The sequence below is a fragment of the Saccostrea cucullata genome, unplaced genomic scaffold (assembly GCF_032062105.1).
Source record: "Saccostrea cucullata isolate Sc308-1 unplaced genomic scaffold, CSIRO_AGI_Scuc_v1 ctg1797, whole genome shotgun sequence".
Classification (NCBI taxonomy): Eukaryota; Metazoa; Mollusca; class Bivalvia; order Ostreida; family Ostreidae; genus Saccostrea; species Saccostrea cuccullata.
This window is the reverse complement of record NW_026941407.1, coordinates 47951-70205: the sequence shown is the minus strand read 5'-3', so window position 1 is coordinate 70205 and position 22255 is coordinate 47951. Positions and strand designations below refer to the sequence as shown.

Sequence of the window (22255 nt, the reverse complement as noted above, 5' to 3'; positions counted from 1 at the left end):
ATCTGATATGGATGTTGTATTGTTCTAAGTCCGATTCGCATTATCTAAATGACGAATGTGTGATTTTTTGCATAATACTATTAAAGATGATGCAATAACCCATACAATGACAGAAGTGCCTGCAAACTTAGAATAAATTTAAAAACAGTAAAAAGGTGTTGACAAGTGTGACTGTGTCTGACTAAAATTGAATGAAAGTCTGAAATGCATGGACTTCCATCTTCCTTTAATCTTTATATCTTCAGACCAGTCTGATAAATTCAAGTGTGTAGCACACTCCAATTATAAGATTATTACCCTTAAATGTTTTAGTGTCAAAGCCAAGAAATGAAATAAATTTCTGTAGCATTAAAGTAATGGAATGACGAGAAGGCTTCACGCCAAATTAAGCAAAAACTGAACGTGGAATGTTCGGTCTAATTGACAAGTAGCTGTGAAGTATTTTAAATACTGAAGATGTTTCTTGAATGAAGATGTTTCTTGGTTTGACAAAATGTGGAAGATATATATACATGTATAGTTATGCTTTTGCTAAAGCTGCATTTTAAATCAATTAATTAATTTTATCTATTTAATCTATTAATTATTTCTTTATTTATTTATATATAATTGCCTATTTATTTATTATTATATTATAAACATAATTTTTTAAATTATGGGCTAAAGCTGCATTGTGAAATCTTCAGCTACATGCCACACTTCCTGATAAAACTTTACTGTTTAACGAAAATTGAATGACAAATGCCACAGCATTGAACAATACTGCATTTGAAAGGTGGGCTTATTGAAATTGACAATAATCAGCTAAACAAATTTTACTTTTTACAAATGTGCTCTGGGATGAATATGTTTTGGCATAACTATATGTTTGTTACTCATACGAAAATTAATTCCTCCATTTCACATGTATCTTGTATATTATTTTTTGTATATATTGTACATATACCGTCGAACGTCATGTACCATTTATACGGTGTGAGTGAATAACTTTAACTTGAACTTCCACTTGGCTTGTGGAATTTTTCAACTTGATCAAGAAATGTTAAATTAGTGGTTGGGCCTTCAATTTTAAATAACCTGAATTAATTGAAATTTCTATTTCCTGACAAGTTTGTTAGTGTTTAGGTACATGTAGTTTCTAACACACTAAGGAATCCTTGAAACTTATTTATTCGTTTTATCTATTTTATGTTAAATACAACATGTGGCCTACAATTTTAAACTGATTAAATTGGAATTTTTTATTTCCTGAATTTATTTTTGTTCCTGTCCTGGTTAAATGCATTATAATATATGATTATTGTTGTCTATCTGCAGTTGTTATTTACTATTTAGAAAAATATTTAAATGTATTGTGACATCTGAACAATGACAAAATAGAGAAGTTTTGTAAACAATGCCATACGATCCCTTTATCCCTTTACAGCTGGTGCGTCAATCCCGTGCATCTAAATCCTGTGCATCTAAATCCTCCCTATTTGTTTCCATTTGTATGTATATCAATTATCGGTAATCTAAAACAAGGGATTGAAAACTGGATTGATTGAAATATTTATTTCCTGACAAGTTTGTTATTGTTTAGGTACATGTAGTTTCTAACACACTAAGGAATCCTTGAAACTTATTTTTTCGTTTATCTATTTTATGTAATTATAAATACAATGTGTGGTCTACAATTTTAAACTGATTTAATTGGAATTTTTTATTTCCTGGCAATTTTGTTGAAATGTTTAGGTAGTTTCTAAGAGTCTAAGGAATCCTTGGAATTTATTTTATTTTAAATAAGTGGTTGGGCTTTCAATCTTAATCTGCGTTAATTGGAATTCCTATTTCCTGACAAGTTTTTTGAAATGTTGTAGTTTCCCACACTATTTATTTATTATTTTTCATTATTATTAATTCATTAATTAGATTTTATTTATTTCTTATTTTATCTTTTTAGTTATTAATTTATTTTTGTTACCTACTGACTGACAATCCAATGGAGTTTATAGATGAAAATTTTTCCTAAAGGAAGATGTATTTGAACACCCAAGGAGCATGCACTTACAAATGTTGGACACTGAATATTTTGCTCAAGGAAATCATTCCATTTTCCTCGTAACTTTTAAGATCGTAAAATAACATTTCATGCATTATATTATGCAAATTCATCATCATAAAATACTTTACTTTTCGCTATAAACATTTCAATTCCTAGTTTCCAAATGAAATTCTATTTACAACACAAATAGACATCACAATATACACAAACTTGCTAAGCACAATCTTACCAAATCTATGGTATATGAACGTGATCTGTAGATGGTTCCCTTCTCAATTAGCCATAGCTTACCCTCAACTCTCACACTCCCTGTCAGATCTGTGACTCTTTCTTCAAAGATATTTCTCAACCAGTGTACAACATGGATGCACAAACAATGGTGGTGATGATCGATGTGATGTCAATGCAAAAATAAATAAATAAACATTGAAAAAATGGCATATATCAAGACAAGCACAAGTGTTTCAACAAGACTGTCAAGAGATAGCTGATTGATGCACAAATGATTCAATTAAATGGCAAGTAAATATTAGCATTTAAATTAACAAAGCTAAAGTGATAAATGCCACTATGGTTGAATTCGCAGAAAATGTCTTTCTTAAGGTTCATTCACAGCCAAGTTCCTCGCTGCACTTAAAAATTAAAACAATTTTACCGACACTTTGTTTACACGGAATCCATGATGGATGGAATATTTTGCAGTCCGAACCCGATGATATGTGACACTGATCTATGTCGTGGCGGATCCAAGAGGCACGTGATCACTGCATGGTGGCTATTGGTAATGTCCAATGTATGTGGGCACCATTTGTAAACGTTGGTTTTAATAACAACGAAAAGTTGGTTTCGATTTCACCAATGTATTAATACACTGCCTGACTGAGGTCATGTTCTCAAACAAGAGTTCATCTACTGCGGGGTTGCTGTACACGTGCCTGACGTGGTTAATATCGTCGTTGGGGATGTTGATACTTTAGATATGCTATGATAATATTCACACATCGGGTAATATGGATAGTCCAGGATCTATTTGCCCTGATTAAGTTCATATTTCCGACGTTGGATGGTCAAAGGAACACAAGATGAAGATGAATATTGTTGAGACTAAACTCGATGCTGAGTTTCAATGGCTGACGGAAGATGGAAAGGAAGAGCAAATGCACATGCGTAATGGATGTGACTAAATGAAGTCAGTGCATTTGAGTGAGAGTTATCTCCCCTGAACTTTTTATCTCTATTTGTCTCCATAACGGGACTTAACTCATATTGAGTTAAGTCGGATTATTGGTCAAAATATGCAATTTTTAGCGGGGAAATGAAGGATTTTCTTTTAAATATCTTTCCACCACAAGAAATAATTCCCTATAAATCTTGCTTGTTTTTTGTGTTTTTAGCAGTATTGTATTGAATACTGAATAATTTGCATCATTTAATATTTTAGTTATAAAAATTAAATTGTAATAAATGTTTTTGTACATAAATATAAAACCTATACTGTATTCAATGTTGAGTATTCTAAGCATATCAGAACGGGAAAATCTTTGCGTAAAAGTATGTAGGGCTGAAGTTCAAATATGTTACATTTTATAAATGTGTAGATTGAGCTGACTAGATCAATGAACTCACTAAATGATACACCCCGCCTCCTATATGATTATAATGATTTTCTTTTAAATATCTTTTCACCACAAGAAATAGCTCCTTATAAATCTTGCTTCTTGAGTTTTTTTAACAGTATTGTATTGAATGCTGAATGATTTGCATCGTTTAATATTTTCAAAATATGTTATAAAAATTAAATTGTAATAAAATAATGAATAATGTTTTCTGTAAAAAAAAAATTTAATTAAAACCTACGAGGGACGTTCAATAAATAATGTCAATTAGCTCGATGGCATACAACATAGAAATCATATGACATTATGCTTGGCTTTCTCTCATTATTGAATCTTTAATGAATGGAAAACAGTTTACGTGACCACTTTCCATCGCATTTTTTCATTGTAGGAAGCTGGAAAACAAGGGCTATTTGAGACACTGCATTAAAAATGAATAGTCAAGAATCAGTAAACTAAAGTAAAATTAAACGCTTCATTAAAGCAGCTGTAAAACTTGTTAAAACCCCCAAAATATATTAACTGAAATATGTGAAATTTACAGCAACCAATGTCTGTTTTACAGACACGTCAACAGGTGGATTTCAGTAAACAAAAATATATAATGGGCGTCAAAAATGGGTACCGTCCTTGGCAACAAGGACTTACAACAACCAATGCATATTTGCAAAAATTCAACACTTATCCACGTTTGTCTAAAATTCAAACGGATAATGAAACTTGGAATTCATTTTGTTTTAAACCCTCAAAACAAATTTACAATAAGATGCACTTGACAAAACTGCAAAGGCCTAAAACGAGCAAAGAATTGCAAGAGCACAGAAACAGTTTTATATACTATTTTCTTAAATGTTAGCAGTCTTATTGTTAAAATTCATATTCGGGGAGGAATTCAATTTCCAGAGGAGTCTGGAAAACAATTTTTTTTTTAAATTGAAAGGATTATGAAAGGAAGAAAACAGAATGAGGAATTCACTACATTAAATTTCTTTATGACAGCGTCCAAATCCAAAGGCCATGAAGAGTAGAGGAGTTTTGGGGATAAACAGAAAGTTAATGTTTTGTCACACCAACAAAATTTGCCAGATCTTTCAACCTTTGACTTATTTTCATTTCCCAAACTTAGGTAAACATTCTATCAGAAAGAAAAAAAAACAAGTACAGCAAATCATAGGACATGCCAAATTCCCGTATACGAAGGTTCATACTCAAAAATGAGTTCTTAAACAATTAGAAATTGAATAAAAATGTTACGGACACGTGTTTTAATTAAAAGAGAATATTTTTGTTAAATCATTCAGACTTAATGATAGAAAAGCGTTTTTATTTGTTTCTTTCCGAGTCCCAATGACATTATTTATTGAACGCCCCTCGTATACTGTATTCGAGGTTGAGTATTCTAAGCATATCGGAACGGGAAACATCTTTGCGTAAAAGTATGTAGGGCTAAAGTTCAAATATATTAAATTTTATAAATGTGTAGACTTGAAGGATTTTCTTTTAAATGTCTTTCCGCCACAAGAAATAATTCTTTATACATCTTGCTTCTTTTTTGAATTTTTAGCAGTATTGTATTGAATGCTGAATAATTTGCATCGTTTAATATTTTCAAAATATGTTAAAAAAATTGAATTGTAACTAGAGGTACTGTGAGCAATGAGCTCACTAAATGATTCACCCCGTTCCCATATGATTATAATGACAAAGTCCCTGTTCTGCTCTTGGAGACCCGAAATAAATGTCAGATCAAAAAGTAAAATAGAAGGTGCACAATGGCATCATGTAAAAAAGAATCTGTGAAAGTATCATTAAATTTGTCCATTGGTATAGGAGGAGTTGAGGATAAGAGATGGGTACCCTTCAATACTATAGAAAAAGTGGCAGTGTCAATGTTTCACTTTGGAAAACCCAAAATATGTGTGTCCGATCAAAAAGTGAAATAGGAGGTCACAATGGCATTGTATCAAAAAAATCTTTGAAAGGCTCATCAAGTTTCATTCAGTGGTGTAAGAGGATTTGCGGATAAGAGATGGGCACCCCAAAGCGTAATAGACAGGCGGACGGACGTACAGACAGACGGACGGACGGACATACCGATTACTATATACCATTCCGCTTTTCAAGTGGAGGGTATAATAAATGGTTTTAAAGTAAGAGGTTCTGAATGAATTTTTCTAAAACAAAATGATGAGAGAAATACCTTAAATGTATGGAATACCAAATATGCAAAATCAAAAAAAAATACATGTGTATAAAATACATAGAAGAAGGATATGAACATCAGAGGTGGGATCAGGTGCCATGGAGGAGTGAGCATCCCCTGCTGACCGGTTACACCAGCAGTGCGCTCCTTGTCATGACCGGGAAATAACCGAAATGATTCGCAATAAACATTTTGCATGCTTAAATTCATAAATTTGGCGATCAACTACATAGGAAAGTTTTACTAATGTCTTAGAACAGCGAAACCCGTTATGCATAAATTATCCCACGTTTCCAACTATCATTGATATCGGTATGTCCCTGGTATACCCGATAAAGTAGACAGTGATTCCATACATTTAAATTTCATTGTGCCTTCATATAGCTCATGACCTTTCGAATGGTGAAATTTACATTCAGAATGAGATATAAAAAAATCAACTCACTTAAAGGGACAAGCTAAAAAAAAACTTAAATTTTAAATTATTTTTTCCATTTTTTAATGTTTACAATAACTTAACTAAGATATTTTTATGATTTTTAAAAAATTGAATTTCAGTTGTCGAGATACAAGACAGAAAAAGACCTCCAAACTTTTGTTTTATTTAACAAGGCCTGTGCCATGATTTTATTTTCATAAGTTAAAAATACTACTATTTATTCATTCAAAGCAGATTTTTAAAAGTTAATTCTTAATACGATTAGACACTTTCTAGTGATTTTCTGAATCTTTTTTGTTATAAATATATTTTCTATTGGTAAATTATAAAAACAAATCACAAGCCTTGTTTAGATTAATATGAAGAATTTTAAGTACTGTATCTCCTTTGTAAATCAACAAATGATGTTCAATTTCTGCTGATCATTTGAATTACTTTCATTAGGATTTGTAAACATTAAAATTATTTTTTTAAAAATCCGTTTAAACTGTCCCTTTAACTTTCAAAGATTTATCGCAGAGAAAACAAATAGAAATTGAACTAGAGGTACTGTGAGCAATGAGCTCACTAAATGATACCCCGGCCTCCCATATGAATATAATGGCAGTGTCCATGTTTTGCTATGGGAAACCCAAAATATGTGTGGGATCAAAATGTAAAATAGGAGGTGCACAATGGCAATATGTAATTAAGATTCCGTGAGCGTTTCATTAAATTTCACACAGTAATATGAGAGGGGTTGCGGATAAGAGATGGGTGCCCCAAAGCTTAACAGACGGACGGACGAACATCCCGATTTTTATATACCCTCCCGTTTTTCAAACGGAGGCATAACTATATTAAAGTATGATACAGGCAAAATCCTGTTTTTATTTATTTATAGGTAGGTATTCACAAGTCAGTGTGGTTTCCTCGGGGCTTCGAGGCCCAAATTCCCAAACTGTAGATTTCAGGATCTGCGGATCAGACGACCTTTATGTATTCTTTGGAATATTTGTTGAAAACAAAATATATAATAAATATAAAGTAAAGATGGAAGACTTCTGGGTTAAAAAAAAAAGAAACAAACAAACACATTTTCCATGAAAATTTTATTTATGTGAAACAGAAATTCACAAATAGTGAACACATTCGTTATCATAATAAGGATTTTCAAAATTCACAATTCACAATTTTTTTTTTATTATTTCACAGAAATCAGGTGCATAGTGCAGTGCAAATTTAAGGAACTGTGACATAACAAATATATAAAAGAAATATTTGAATATGACAATAATTCTTAAATGCTACTTGTAGAAAATTTTCAGTAAAGTTCACAATGGAGTATATCTGTGTTGTGTTTAACATAGCCATGGCCATACATACCGGATATTCCGGTCAAAGACAATATATTTCTATTTCTTCAAAATCATTCAAAATGAAAGACATCGATCAAAGCAAGTTGCAAAACAAAAACCAGAACTATCCTAAAACAAATTCTCGATAAATCGTCCATGGAAGTGGAAAGGAGTATTAAAAGGCGTGTAGGATTTGGCGATGGGTTTCATTGTTTTTGGATCAAGTATCAAAAGATAACTTTTGGCTTGATTTCCGTCCAGAACCGGCAGCATGAGGACCCCATCATCCTCTGCTGATCCGTTTGGATCCGGAACGAACCAGCCTTCCATTGGATAATGGCCCGGAAGAGACCAAGACAGGTCACCAGTAGTGTTGCAAAGATCCTTTTTGACAATAGAAAAATTACCCCAGGTCTTAAAGTCGCTTTTAAAAACAGGACCGTAGATATAGCAGTAGTGTTTTGATCTATAAAGTTCGTTAATGGTTGGCATATCCAACATGTTGACGTGGGGGACTTTGGGGTTAACATCAAAAGAATGTGGAGTTATTTTTTCTGCTTTCAAGTCTATCTTAAATCTTTTCAAAGAGGGTTTATATGGATAGGCATTGCGTCGTGTCGAATTCATAACAACATTCATTTCAAAGATTGACGCAACTGTAGCATCTGGATAGGATGCAACATCCATCAAAATGGTGTCTTCGTCCATTTCATAAGCATTTATATGATGCATCGTAAAGACGTTATCTGTTTGTATCGTCGTCACCTTTCCTGTTTTAATGTTAACTATATATGTAAGTGTAGGCTCATCTTTGTGAAAAAACATGCTATTTACAGGGAGATGACCTGACAATATTTTCTCAATGTCTACGTAAAAAGGACAAGCTAAGATTATAGCGTATCTTTCGGTGACTGAAAAAGAGTGTAAATATGGCATTTTCTTCACTTCCCACTCTGCAATCTTTTCGCGAATATCTGCAGACTTTGTTCGGACAAGGGTAAATTTACTGGGTACTGTGGGTACAATGCTGTTACTTTGGAGAAAGGTTAGGTGATGGTTTGTGCCGAACTCTTTTACCGGATGTGCCACAGACAACAAACTAACGAAAGGGAAACCAGTGTTAACATTTGGTATCGTTGGATTGCATTCTCGTATTGTTTCTAGTGTATAGCAGTTGATTACATACAATTTCCACGCATCCGTTAAAATAACACAGTCTCCTGAATAGTTGTAAATGTTAACGTTCATATTGTCCATACCATGAGCTACCGACATTTCCTGTTCCATAAGAGTACGGGGTGGGACAAGATTATCGAATGTCTGGTAACTGGCGACGTCATTTATGCTGAGTGATTCTTTATAAGACTTGCTCTGGACAAACTTGGCAGAGAAGAAAGCGGATCCATTTCCTGGGAATTGCCATGAATATAATTTTGCATACCCATCAAATACGTTAAGAAATGAATGTTTTCCCATTCCATATCGTGCAGGCCCATTTCTAACCTAGGAAAACAAGAAACCTCAAATTGAAAAAAAATCAAGTTATATGTATTTCTATGCATTTAAAGGATTGAAAAAAAAAATTCTTACCAAAGACCCTTTGATCCATTTGGGAACAGGGTTATCGAATGTTAATGGTTCTTTGTGAGTTTCATTTAAAACGTCGGTTCCAAACAACAAATTCCATCCAGGGTGATCAGCTAGAGTTCCAACGAAACATATCGTGAGTATTATGTAGCGAATCATAATGAGGCTCTAAAGTAAGGATTTGTGCGATTCTGGATCAAATGAAATCTGAAGAGTCAAATGAGCTGGCTGGCTTATGTACCCTATCGCACACTATCATTTTGATATAAAGTCGACTACACCGTGACGCATTTCATATAAATTGATAAGCCTTTATTTACTGCTAGTATCTCAATGATTTTTTTTGGGCAAAATTCAACATAAAAATGATCAGTACGAGGAATTTTGTTAAAAACTCCAGGCCCCAGGATCATGAAGCATTTTAAGCTTTAGTCAAAATCTGCATGTTGTATTTAAATGTTAAAGTCAAGCAGATCAAAATAAAATTGAAATATGCTTCAACATTGATTCATTTAAGTGTTCTTATTTACAAATTTTGAGATAAATTCAGTGATTATTAAACATTTAACAGGCGATTGAAAATTGACTTAAGTCTAAGTCTGTTTCCTGATCCTGGGGCCCGATAATTATTTTTTATAGCAGTTATGACATTTTTGGTTCAACTCTCGTAGACATATGTAAGACTCCAAGGTCCGATGGTCTCGCCAAACCCCGACGGTCTGTGCCAAACCCCGATGGTTTGTTGTCGGTACGGACGCCAAAGTCCGATGGTCACGCCAAAGTCCGATGGCTCGTTTCCTATGAGACACGCTGCGCTAAAGTGCGATGGTCTGACACGCCAAAGTCCGATAGTGTGGAGAAACAATTGACGTTTATGACGTAACAATAATTCGACGTCAATCCTTGACGCCCTTTTCATGCATTCAAATGCCTAATTTCCGAATTTATCCTTGCATACGCTTTTATTTTATTTTTTTTTTTTTGGTGAATTGCTTACATGTTTCAGAGATATTAGGATTAGTTCTCGCACACCACTCAACTGATAAGGGTTAGCCCTTTTATAATTGCTTTGATTTAGATTTAGTCCTCGCACACTAGTCAAGTTATAAGGGTAAGTATCGCACTTACCCATGATATCAAGATATCTATGTAGTTGTTAGACCTACACATTTTTCGAGTGATTAGGGTTAGTTTCGCACCTATCCGAGAGATAGGGGTTAGTTTTCGCATAGTGATAATTATTAATTCTGTCTTATTTAAAACCTTGGCATGGTGCAGCATTTTAGTTTGGCGCATTAGTACTATGACATCATAAACGTTAATTGTTTCTCCGCACCATCGGGGTTTGGCGTGCCAAACCATCGAGGATTGGCGCAGACCATCGGACTTTGGCGTGACCATCGGACTTTGGAGTCCCATCGCACTTTGGAGTCCTACAATATATTAATGACTCACTTTACATGTACAATAAATAAAAAACAAACAAAATGAGTTTAATTACTTTTTTAAAAATTTGCCCATTTTTATATGATATCCTCTAATGAAACATATGGAGATAACGAACTGTATTCAAGGTCAAAGGCCTATAAAAAAAATACAAAATAGGAGCAGAGCAAACACGGACCTCCGAAACAGGTGAAATCAGGTGCCATTGTGGGGTGAGCATCCCCTGTCGACCGGTTACACCCGCCGTGTGCTCCTTGTCATGTTCGGGAAATAACGGAAAAATCCGTCGTCAATTCAGTGTATAAATAAATTTTGGACTAACAATAAGTATGAAAAACGTCAGTCAGCATTTGACTCAATGATAAATTGTATTTGCTGAAAAGGTCATTGTATCCACCATAGAACTTATGAAATGACGACTTTAAACGAGACCGCTGATATTCTTGTTTCTATCTAATTATGATAAGGTTGAGACATTGCATAGAATTCCTTCAGGCAGCAGTGTTTCAGTAGTTATCCTAATTTGACCAAATTAGATAAGTACCTTTTATTCAAGTGTGCGTTTATGGACAGTATAAGCTAAGACTGAGTTTGTTAATTATAGTTTGTACATAAAGGGGGCTGGCCATTTGTATAATTAACATTTTGATTTAAAAGCAATTGTAGCAATTTTTATGTATAATAACATGATCTGTTGCTTTTGAACGCATTATTGTAAATATAAAATGATACATATACAAAGGCTTTTCGGATATATTGAGACATTTGTTTTGAGTCTATAAAGGTAAGATTTTGTGAAACCTGGGCCCCCGTTTGGTAGCTTATGGCTAAGGTTTAAGTTTCTCAAATACAAGTTAAACTTCAGAGTGAAAAGGTCAAAATTGAAAGTCTTGTCACAAGGAATATACTTCCTACTATTCAGAAGTCATGGGCGAGATTAAAGTTTCTTTTAAGTAGTTCAAACTCCAAGGTCAAGGTCAAAATTATTTACACCCATGAAACAGTCTTTCAATATGAATAAACAAGTGAACTAGAGGTACTGTGAGCAGTGAAATCACTTCATGATACCCCTGCATCCTATATGGTTATAATGGCCAAGTCCATGTTTCATCAAAAAGTAAAATAGGAAGTGCACAATAACATTATGTAACAAAGAATCTGTAAAAGTATCATAAATTTTCATTCAGTGGGTTAGAGGAGTTGTGGATAAGAGATTGGTACTCCAGATTACAGAAAGAATGACTGTGTCCATGTTTCGCTTTGTGAATTCAAAATATGTGTACAATGAAAAAGTAAAATATGAGGTGTACAATATCACCATGTAACAAAGATTCTTTAAAAATCTTATTCAATTTCATTCAGTGGTATAGGAGGAGTTGCGGATAAGAGATGGGTCTGTTTCAAAATTATAGAAAAAATGACTGTGTCCATGTTTTGCTTTTGTAAACTCAAAATTTGTGTCCGATCAAAAAGTGAAATAGGAGGTGTACAATGGCATCATGAGACAAAGATTCTGTGAAAATCATTAAATTTCATTCAGTGGTATATGAGGAGTTGCGGATAAGAGATGGGTACTCCAAAGCGTAACAGACGGACGGACGGGTATCCCGATTACTATAGCGGGTTATAAATATGATGTACCTAGCTATATAGCACCAACGTTTTTACAAGTTATTGCCAATATTAAAGTTGGGTATATTTTAGCAAATATAGGGAAAACTCCTAGATTAAAAGGTCAGATATGTTCGTATCCAAAGGAAGGTTCTATCACAAGGAATACATGCCCGGGATATGAAAGCCCTAGTCCTAACCAATCAAAAGTTATGTACAAGGTTATTGTTTTTGCGGACAAACAAACTAACAGACAGAAAAGCGGCTAGACAGACAGACTGACTGAGCAAAAACTATATACTCCGAATCTTCGATTAAGGGGGCGATAAAATCAAACAATATTTTCTTAAACAATTCTTTAAAAATAAAATAAATGTGAATTGTTGTTACCCCACATCTTAAATTGCATAAAATGTCGCATATATGTTGACTGCACCGTGGGTCAAAGTTATTACACCTCCGCTTGAAAAGGGGGAGATTATATACTGATCGGTGTGTCAGTCGGTCCGTCTGTTATCCGCAATTCCTCCTTTACGATTTAATGAAATATAAGGAAAATTTCACAGATCTTTGTTACAAAGTGCCATTGTGCACCTCCTGTTTAACTTTTTGATCCGACACACATTTTGGATTCCAAAGAAAAACATGGACACGGCCATTTTTTCTATAATACTGAAGGGTACCCATCTCTTATCCGCAACTCCTCCAATACCAATGAATAAAATTTAATGATACTTTCAAAGGTTCTTTATTACGTAATGCCATTGTGCACCTCTTATTTTACTTTTTGATTTGACACTTATTTCGGGTTTCCCATATCAAAACATAATAGACTTTACCATTATAACCATATGGGAAGCGGGGCTTTGATTTAGTGAGCTCATTGCTCACAAACATTATTATCATTGATAAGCTATTTATTTTAAATTAGAAAGAAATTATCTAATTTGAATTTGAACAACACATTTAGAATATAAATGATTACTTATTCGAACTACATGAACATGAAATGAAAAACATTTTTTATTTCATTGTAAAATCTACGAAAATATCAGAGAAACTTTTTTTCATAATGTTAAAACACTTTAATGAAAAATCATCAGAGACAAACTGCCAATTTTTTTAATTTTTGCTTTTCACTAAAAAACAAAAATATTTATATCAATCAAATTAATGTTCCATCATGCGCGTTATCTTTAAATGCTTATAGTAATACATATATAAAAGTGACATATAGGTCCAATGGGCCGGGTGTAATGTATATACGTTTATATTGCATCTATTTGTTGTCTATACAAATGTCACTATAATAAAATATTTACTTACTTACTATTTGAGAATCGGCAGTTCTAAATTCACAGTTATAATTGGTTGTGTTATTATTTTATATTATTTACTTATTTGGCTGAAGGAAAGAAAAAATCAAAGCAAATATATAGTGTTTCTCATGTTTGCTAAATCAGCTGTTCTTCTTTATGTTCCTAATTTTCGAATTTTAATTCGATTATTACATACATTGTATATTTACTTTGACAAAACAGGTCATACTGCAATCAAAGTTTGTAAATGATACCCAAATTTCTTTTATCTTATCATTTGCTCTACATCATACTAAAAACGTAGAATATGTAGGAAAACCAGTGCATATTATATTTAGATGACCAAGAACTTACTGATAGGTTGATGTTGAATGGAGAGCCGAGAAAAAAGATTTCTATCACATTTATGATTTATAATTATTATGCTTTTATTTATGTTTGTGTAAACATGTTTCAGAAATATTTATGGAATTTTGAAAGCAATTAACGTTACTGGAGTTTTGAACTTAATGTAAACTAGAGGTACTGTGAGCAATGAGCTCACTAAATGGTAACCCCGCCTCCCATATGAATATAATGGCAGTGTCCATGCCCCAAGAAAATAAACTGAGAAAAGACTTAAGACAAAATTTCAAATCAGTGTAACTTTTAAAATAAATTTCAAAATGAAACAAAATGTTCAAGGATATTTGTATTCAAATATCTAACACACTTGAAAGTTTTTAGGCATGTTCATTTAATAATAATTGAAATATTAAAAATCTAACTTTTGACTTAAGTCTATTCTCAGTTCATGGCCTTGGAGCCATGTTTTGCTTTTCAAGCGGGGGGTAAAATTTTAGTGTTACATTTAAACATTTATTTCAGCATTTCAGTGAATTTTTTCCTCTCATGTCGAGAAATATTGTTACTAACCTTAAAGTTAAGTGTAAAACTAAAGCTATAAAAGTATATGAATAAATGCAGGAAGAATTATTCATTATAATTATTAAATTAATCTGGTCATGGTTGTTCGAAGTCCGAAAACTATCAATCACTTTCTGGTGCTAAGAGTGTAACAAACAGCGTGTACCTTTTCGTCAAGAGGTCATTACCTTGTATGAAACTCCAAAAATAGATTTAACACAGAATTCATACATATCTGTAACTAAACATTGAGTAATTAAGGAATTTAGAACTTGGTATCAGATAATTAATTGTAGGTCAGAACAGCCCGACGCGGAGTGTTTAAAGTCAATATGGAATATATCCAGCGATTATAAACAAATTCAGACACGTTAATACACAAAAGGTACAGTTTTTAATATTGAGCAAGTATTTGCTCTCTTGAACTTTTGAAAAGTTTCCAAAACCATATTTTGAGAATAGACTACATAAGTCTATGTTTTTATAACATAATTGAATTTAGCAACGCATATTATACAATATTTGATTTAGAAATTGCTTAAAAAATCGTTAAAAAGTTAAAAACAAAATTTATTCGGGACTATCACCTTTGGTGTAAAGATGTTTAAGAGAATTGTTTTTAAATCTACAGAATTCTTTTCATTATGATATGGTGATAATATTAAATAAAGGTTTAATTTTATATTTTAAGAATTTTTTTTACATTCAATAATATATTGTTCAGAAATGAAAATTTATTGAAGACAATATAAAATTTACATTTTCACCAGAAAGTTTCGTACATATACATTGACCATATTTCAAAATTTATTTTCATCACTGACTCATTTTTTCTTTCATAATTTTAAACTAAGTCATAAAAAGCTTGATACAAAAATATATTTTAAAATGAAGTAACACAGTAATATAACACATAAGGTCAAAATGATTAATCTTAATGTCACAATTAACCACTTCTGTGCCACACGGCCGATTTTGGAGGCCAAGTTAATTGTACTGTTCACCTGCATATGGGGTACATGTAGTTATCTCTCAGTTTATTTGACATTCAAGGGCAATCTATATAATCGAAGCAATAATCATATTTTACCTGTCACTTATAACAAGTTGATAAATCAAGGATATTAAATGTCTCCTTTAAAATCATCATTTCGTAGGTTCTATGTTCGATACAAAGAAGTTGTCAGCAAGTACAATCTATCATTAAATCGAATGCTGACTGATGTTTGCTAGAACATTATTTGCACTGAATTATATAAGGATTTTTATCGTTTGCCCGATCATGACAAGGAGCACACAGCGGGTGCCATCTATCGGTAGGGGATGCATTCTCCTCCAAGGCTCTAGACCCAACCTCTGATGTTTTAAATGTCCATGAATTCCTACTGCAGATCACCGAAATGGAATTACGCTAAATATATTTTCGAAAACCATTTCGATCTTGAATACTGTTCGTTATCTCCATATGTTTCATTCCAAATTCATGTAAATTCACATGCATGTTTACATTCGATCTGAAAATATCGCCCGTATAAAACTTACATATTCATTTCTAAATGAATTTAATTCATAAAATGATGCTTTCCTGAAACACTTTGCTACTGGTCACTCATAATCTTCATCTGTTGAAAAAGGGGATCATTCACAATTGTCTCAGAATCGGTTAATGCCATTATGTGCTTAGCTCGTTTTCTTATGTGTAGGTTTGCCAAAACGATAAATAAAATATAATTGGGGTTCAATAAGGATACATGTATTTCCTTCAATAGATGAAAAATTTTGGACAATTTTAGTCATCATCATATACTGAAAGGAAAAAGAAACGCAGGGTAGGATAGTGTTCAAAATTTTTTTGACCGCATGACCGAAAACTACGAAAATTGATCAGGAGAGAATGTTAGTTACCATGCACCAAAATCCGTGTTCAGAATTACTCAACCGTAAAATGTATGATGTCACGTAGTGGAAACGCTAAAAAGCCCAAAAAACGTGCAAATTGATGACGACAAGTTTGTCAACAAATCTTGTTGTACCATTTGATGTACCTGAGGTTTACACATTGTTTTTCGATATTTACAGACAATATGAATTTCTTGCATTCTTGGTACAGCTGACGGAAGTTCCATAGGGGTCTGGTTTTCAAATTGCCTAAGTAAGGACAAAGGCAATCATGGGTTACTGAGCAGTTTCTTGTAAAAATTTCCCCCATAGAACGTGTTACCCGTTGTCAGAGAGGGCCTGGAATGATTTCCAACCAACTGTGACGATGACGTTGACGCGTAACAGAGCCACTTTAAGATCGGGTTATTCGTCCTGCTACCTGTTTAATCGCCACTTTACAACCATAAAACTGCTATTGTTACACTTGACTTTCATAATCATTACATTCGCTCCAAAATTGAAAGAAACGAATTGCGCGATTTGGGTTTTTGAGTCGCTCAACTCTATGTTTGTGTTCCTCTCACTAGCGCATGCGCGCGTCCATTGACTAATTTTTCGGCTTGGTTTCCATGCCAAATATTGCCAGTGTTTGAAAGAAAAATACTCTGATGAATTCCATGCAAAGAGAATCAAGGCTGTGACAGATGCGTCGGGGCAGAAATTGAAGATAATGAGTTTTCGATTTTCACTTTTAGGGGGGTATCGTCAAATGAAATGGGATTTTGGTTACATTTTCTTTAAAGATGATTTTGAAAGTTAGATAGGAATACTGAAAATTAAAAAAAAAATTAAATTGAATTCACCTCAAAAGTTTACCCTGCGTTTCTTTTTCCTTTCAGTATATATCTAGAATGGTTCCTGTCAACAGTATCGTCTTAGGACAATACCTACGTTGACAAAATGCTTTGAGTATCAAACAAGTTGAGTCAGAAACCAGATCGAGACTCGTTTCTTTACACCTTAACCTAGTCCTCTATCAGATATATTAGAGCTTTAGAACATAACTGCAGTTTTTTTAGCCATTTTTTTCTGTTTAAGATGACCAATCATTTCTATAAACAACCTGAAAAAAACTACATCCGAGGCTCGTTTTTCACTGTGTTGCATATTTTTAAAGAGAATTTGTACATGTATTTTAGTTTGATATTTATGGAACTAACGATTGCAGACTCGGTCTCATGTGGAAGCACAAGTCCTCTGAGAGGAAGGAGAAGGCAATCAGCAAATTGATCCCTTTGCGTCCAAAGCAAATTCAAAACTGGGCTATGTGATCCGTTTCAGTTCATTATGTAAGTAACACATAAATATTTAGTAAATCGAGAATACTGTAAAATCACATATTTTCATGGGGTCAAATTTTCGTGGTTTGAAAAAAAAATCTCTTGGTTCGTGTGGATTTAATTCTGTGGATCAAGAATTAATTATTACTTATGTATGTAACATTTTACATTTCGTGGTGGACATGAATTCGTGGGTCTCCTCATACCTCGAAAACAACGAAAATTAACCCCCCACGAAAATTTATAATTTCACAGTATTCTTGAATTCATATTTACAAGGAAGTTAAAGTTACAAATAATTTGTATCGAAAGCTACTGTAATCTTTACAAAAGGTGTTTCTTTTCTTTCCTTTATGTTATCATAAACGTCTTTGGCCTTGCAGAGAGATAATGCAGGCTTTTGTTTCCTGCTGACCTACATTTGTTCTGTCTTAAAAGTCACAACTCTGTGACTAGGAGACATTGTTGGAGAAACAGCCATGTTGGGACCCTTGTTATTGTTTTTGCTGCATTTTCTGTGCCTTGTTGAAGCTGATGTTGTTTGTGTTTGCAAAGAACTGAAAACAGGTAAAATAGAACCAAACGGTTAGTTTAGTTGTAGATAATATCATGATTATGGAATATAGGCAAATTAGCTGAAAAAAGAGAAAATCTTGTAACAAAGATAACTGAAATTAAATATAATAGACACAATATGGCGTGAAAATGAAACAATCTCTGGTCGAGAAATGAAAACAAAATGTTTTATTATTTTTCTATATTGTTCCTAATATCTGATTGGCTCAAACTGGATCACATGATCAAGTATAAAAAGTGTTACAGACTGGATATTTCTATTTTTAAAATTTATAAACCTGCTGTTTCTAAAATTGGAAACGTTCTTCTGTCAAGCAACAATAGTGCTGACGTCACAAGTCTTTATGGACTGGATGTTTCTAAAAACAGTTACTGCAGCTGGTATTCATTACTGTGATGTCATAATGCAGATGACATAACAATGCCTTACATGAGAAGATACTGAGTATTAGAAAGAAGGATTTTTAGACATTTTTTAATTAATGTAAGTCATTATAGATGCTGTAATTTTTTTGACAGAGCAATTTAGCATCGACGAGTGTAACAGATTAGATGAGCATATTTTACACGGGTACTCATGGGAAGATGTTGAGTGGCGATTTGGAAACGACTGTTTGTTCTCACTGAAAGGTTGATACAAACTATTTAAATTTGGCATTTTGTCAAATCAGTTCTTGAACCTTTTTGCACCATTGTTTTGAGTGCCTAATTCTATACACCTACATCTAAAAGAGCATATTATTTTTCACACTTTCTTCTGCTGATTGATTAATTAATTATTATTCTTTAACGCCGAGTCGGCAATTTTCTAGACATATTTCGGCGACATTTTGCTTCTGTAAAAAGTCGTTAAATTCTAAGGGTTCAAGCTTTCTTTGTGAATAGAGTCCAGCTTCGATAAAAGATTCCTCATACCTCACGTGCTTGACGTAAACATTGGATCAGATGGCCTGAAAGTTGACACTGTAGTAGGAAGCGTCAGTGCGGGAAAAGATGGTGTAGGAGTTGACACTGTGGTTGGTGGCGCAAAAGTAGGACCTGATGGTGTCTCTGTAGATACTGTTGCTGGTGCGGCTAGTATAGGAAAAGATGGGGTATCAGCCAATATTGACACGCCACTAGGTGGTGCTAGCGCATCAGTTGGAACTGACGGTCACGTCAGCGCTAGCGGCAATGTTGACGTTCCAATGGTTGCAAGTGTTAACGGTAATATTGATGTTGACCATGGAAAAGTCAGTGGAGGTGGAGGAGGCTCAGTGACGATCGATGGAGTTGAAGTTGGAGGTCATGTAAATGTTGATAAAGACGGAAAGGTCAGTGGTGGCGGAAGTGTTGGGCTGAATCTAGGTCCTCTTGCTCATGCGTCAGTTGGGGTTGATGTAGATTCAAGTGGTCATGTATCAACTGGAGTAGAGGGTCATGCCGGAATCGGTCCTCTCAGCGTAGGTGGACAAGTCTCCGTGGATCAGAATGGTAAAGTAACGGGGTCAGCAACAGGAGGTGCAAGCTTAGGTTCTCTAGGGAATATTGATGGCACTCTAAACGTTGACTCAAGTGGAGTTTCTGGTGGCGCCAGTGGGAATCTTAATGTTGGTGGAAGTAGCCTTTCAGGAAATATTAACGCTGGATCTAGTGGGATTACAGGAGGAGGAACTGCTACGCTCAACACTGGAATCGGATCACTAAGTGGACAAGTGAGCGGTGGCAATGGTGGCGTATCTGGAAGCATGAGCGGTTCCCCTAGTTCTGGAATTGCTTCCGGAACAAGTAGTGGTTCTAATCCAGGCTCCTCTTCAAGTGGATCTGGTTCTGGTAGCTCCAGTTCTTTTTCAAGTGGAAATCCTATGTCCTTCTCGTCGTCATTCAATCAAGCAATGTTAAGTGGACCTAATGGTTTCATGCAGATGATGCAGAACATGCAAAACGTACAAGGCAGTGAGTTTAAACATTTCTGTTAATAGCAACCATTGAAAATTGTTAAAAAATGAAAAAAAATATCTGATTGAAATTTTTTAACACTAACCAATTTGTAAAAATTTTAGGTCCCACAGGTTTTAATCCAATGACCTTTAATCAGCAAGGTATTCTGAACTCATACTTATTTTCATACGTTTTAATCTCAATACTTACTCCGTATTTTAGAACTTAACAAATGAAAAAGAGATATATTACATTTATCATCTACGTTTAATTGTTGTAGTTGGTACCGAAGCTTTCCTTCAAGAAATGGCAAAGCTAGGATAAATGTTTATGTTGTGGTAGGTCTTTTATCTAAACAGTATAATATCTATCAATGAATATATAAAGGAAATTTATACCAATTTCTTCAGATTGATTGAATAAATGCAAAAAAGTGTAATGTAATAGGAAATGAAATACATTTCCTCTGTTTATCAATGTTAGATTTTGATTAAATTTTTGGATGGCATCAATTTAATGCCTCGAATTACTACAGATCTAGAGTATGAATATGTTTTCTTTTTCAGATGATATCCTGTCAGTATTCAACAGTATTCATTATATGCACGTCTTTATTTTGGAGATTATTGATCAAAATACACTGAATGTTTCCTTTGTGAATACAAAGGTGTAATACAAATCGAACATTGATGATTTGAACCACAAGAAATTTTAAACACAATGATCAGTCTCATAAAATCTATAAACAATACAAATACATGTATGTGAAGAGGGCATAATACAAGGCCCCTGGAAATTTCAGAGATGGGATCAGGTGCCTAGAAGGGGTAAGCATCCTCTGGTGACCTGTCACACACACCGTGAACTCTATGTATTGATCAGGTAAAGCAAAGATTTTGTAGTCAATTCAGTATCAAAAATGGCTGAACAATTTTATGAAAGAAGTCAGCCAAAGTACAACTCAGTGATAGTTAATATTTTCTAACAAAGTCATTATAATGACCATAAAATGTACGAAATGCCAAGACGCCCTAGTGGCAAATGACAAAATCATTAAAATGACCATAAAATTTACGAAATGCCAAGACGCCCTAGTGGCGCAGTGGTTAGACTGCACATATCTGTTCTAGAGTCTTGGAGTAAGGAGCTGATCCCTGCGTTGCGAACTTGAATCCATTATGGAATGTAGTGACAGGTCCTTCGGATAGGGCCGTATAAACCGAGGTCTCGTGTTTCAGTAAATGTTGGTGCTTAAAGGATCCCTCACTGCTCAATGAATCTGAATCTCGAGTACAGCTCTCCACTGGCAAGTGATGGCGTGTTCATATGTCAGTGAAATATTCTCAAGAGGAACATTAAACAAATAAAAAAAAAACAACAAACGAAATGCCGATTCTAGAAGATGGTTGTTGAAATCCCTATAGCATATTATCTTATCAGTGAATAACATAAATCGCATTAAAAAAAAGCAAGCTCCTGAGTTGGGGATGATTTGTGAGACATAACCATTATAAGCAGGTGATAGTCAGGAAAAATAACTCTTTGAATTATAATTTTATTCAAAAAGTATCAAAATTAAGCTTAAAATTGACATCTTTTGATGCAACAATGTTCATTTTATGTGTCCCAATGTGATTTATTTTTTTTTAAGTTCGCAGAAACGATTTTATAAAATGTTGATACATGTATAAATTTTATCCCCAAAAGTAATTTTAAAAATACGTATTTAAAGAAAAATAAATCGAATTTCCTTAAATCCAACGATAGATACCAATGTTGATTAGCAAGGTATGAAATTAGAGTTATTTATGGTATTTTGCACTGATAGAAAACACTGAATGCATTAAAATTGATTGAGTAAATAGAAGAAGCAAAAGAACCATTTAAGTATAAAATCATGAAATTTTCTTCAAAGGCCTGAATACATGTACGTATAATTTTTCGTCCTAAAATTACTTTGTTAGTCAATTTTTAATTTAAGGATAAATAACACAAACTTTTTTCCAATATAAGCAAAACGTCTCATAGAT

General features: G+C 33.7%; 2 protein-coding genes across 2 annotated transcripts; one reads left to right on the top strand and one right to left on the bottom strand.

Moving 5' to 3' along the window:
• Positions 1-7547: 7547 nt before the first annotated feature.
• On the bottom strand, positions 7548-9385 carry LOC134257769 (beta,beta-carotene 15,15'-dioxygenase-like). The gene is made up of 2 exons (XM_062740363.1): positions 9230-9385; positions 7548-9142 (listed from the first exon to the last, which is right to left on the bottom strand). Exons 1-2 carry the CDS (start codon positions 9383-9385, stop codon positions 7769-7771), a joined length of 1530 nt encoding a protein of 509 aa, XP_062596347.1. The 3' UTR covers positions 7548-7768.
• An 8737-nt stretch (positions 9386-18122) lies between these two features.
• LOC134257768 (uncharacterized transmembrane protein DDB_G0289901-like) lies at positions 18123-20915 on the top strand. The gene is made up of 6 exons (XM_062740362.1): positions 18123-18296; positions 18825-18935; positions 19191-20240; positions 20348-20386; positions 20506-20563; positions 20792-20915. Exons 1-5 carry the CDS (start codon positions 18209-18211, stop codon positions 20547-20549), a joined length of 1332 nt encoding a protein of 443 aa, XP_062596346.1. The 5' UTR covers positions 18123-18208; the 3' UTR covers positions 20550-20563; positions 20792-20915.
• Positions 20916-22255: the final 1340 nt, after the last annotated feature.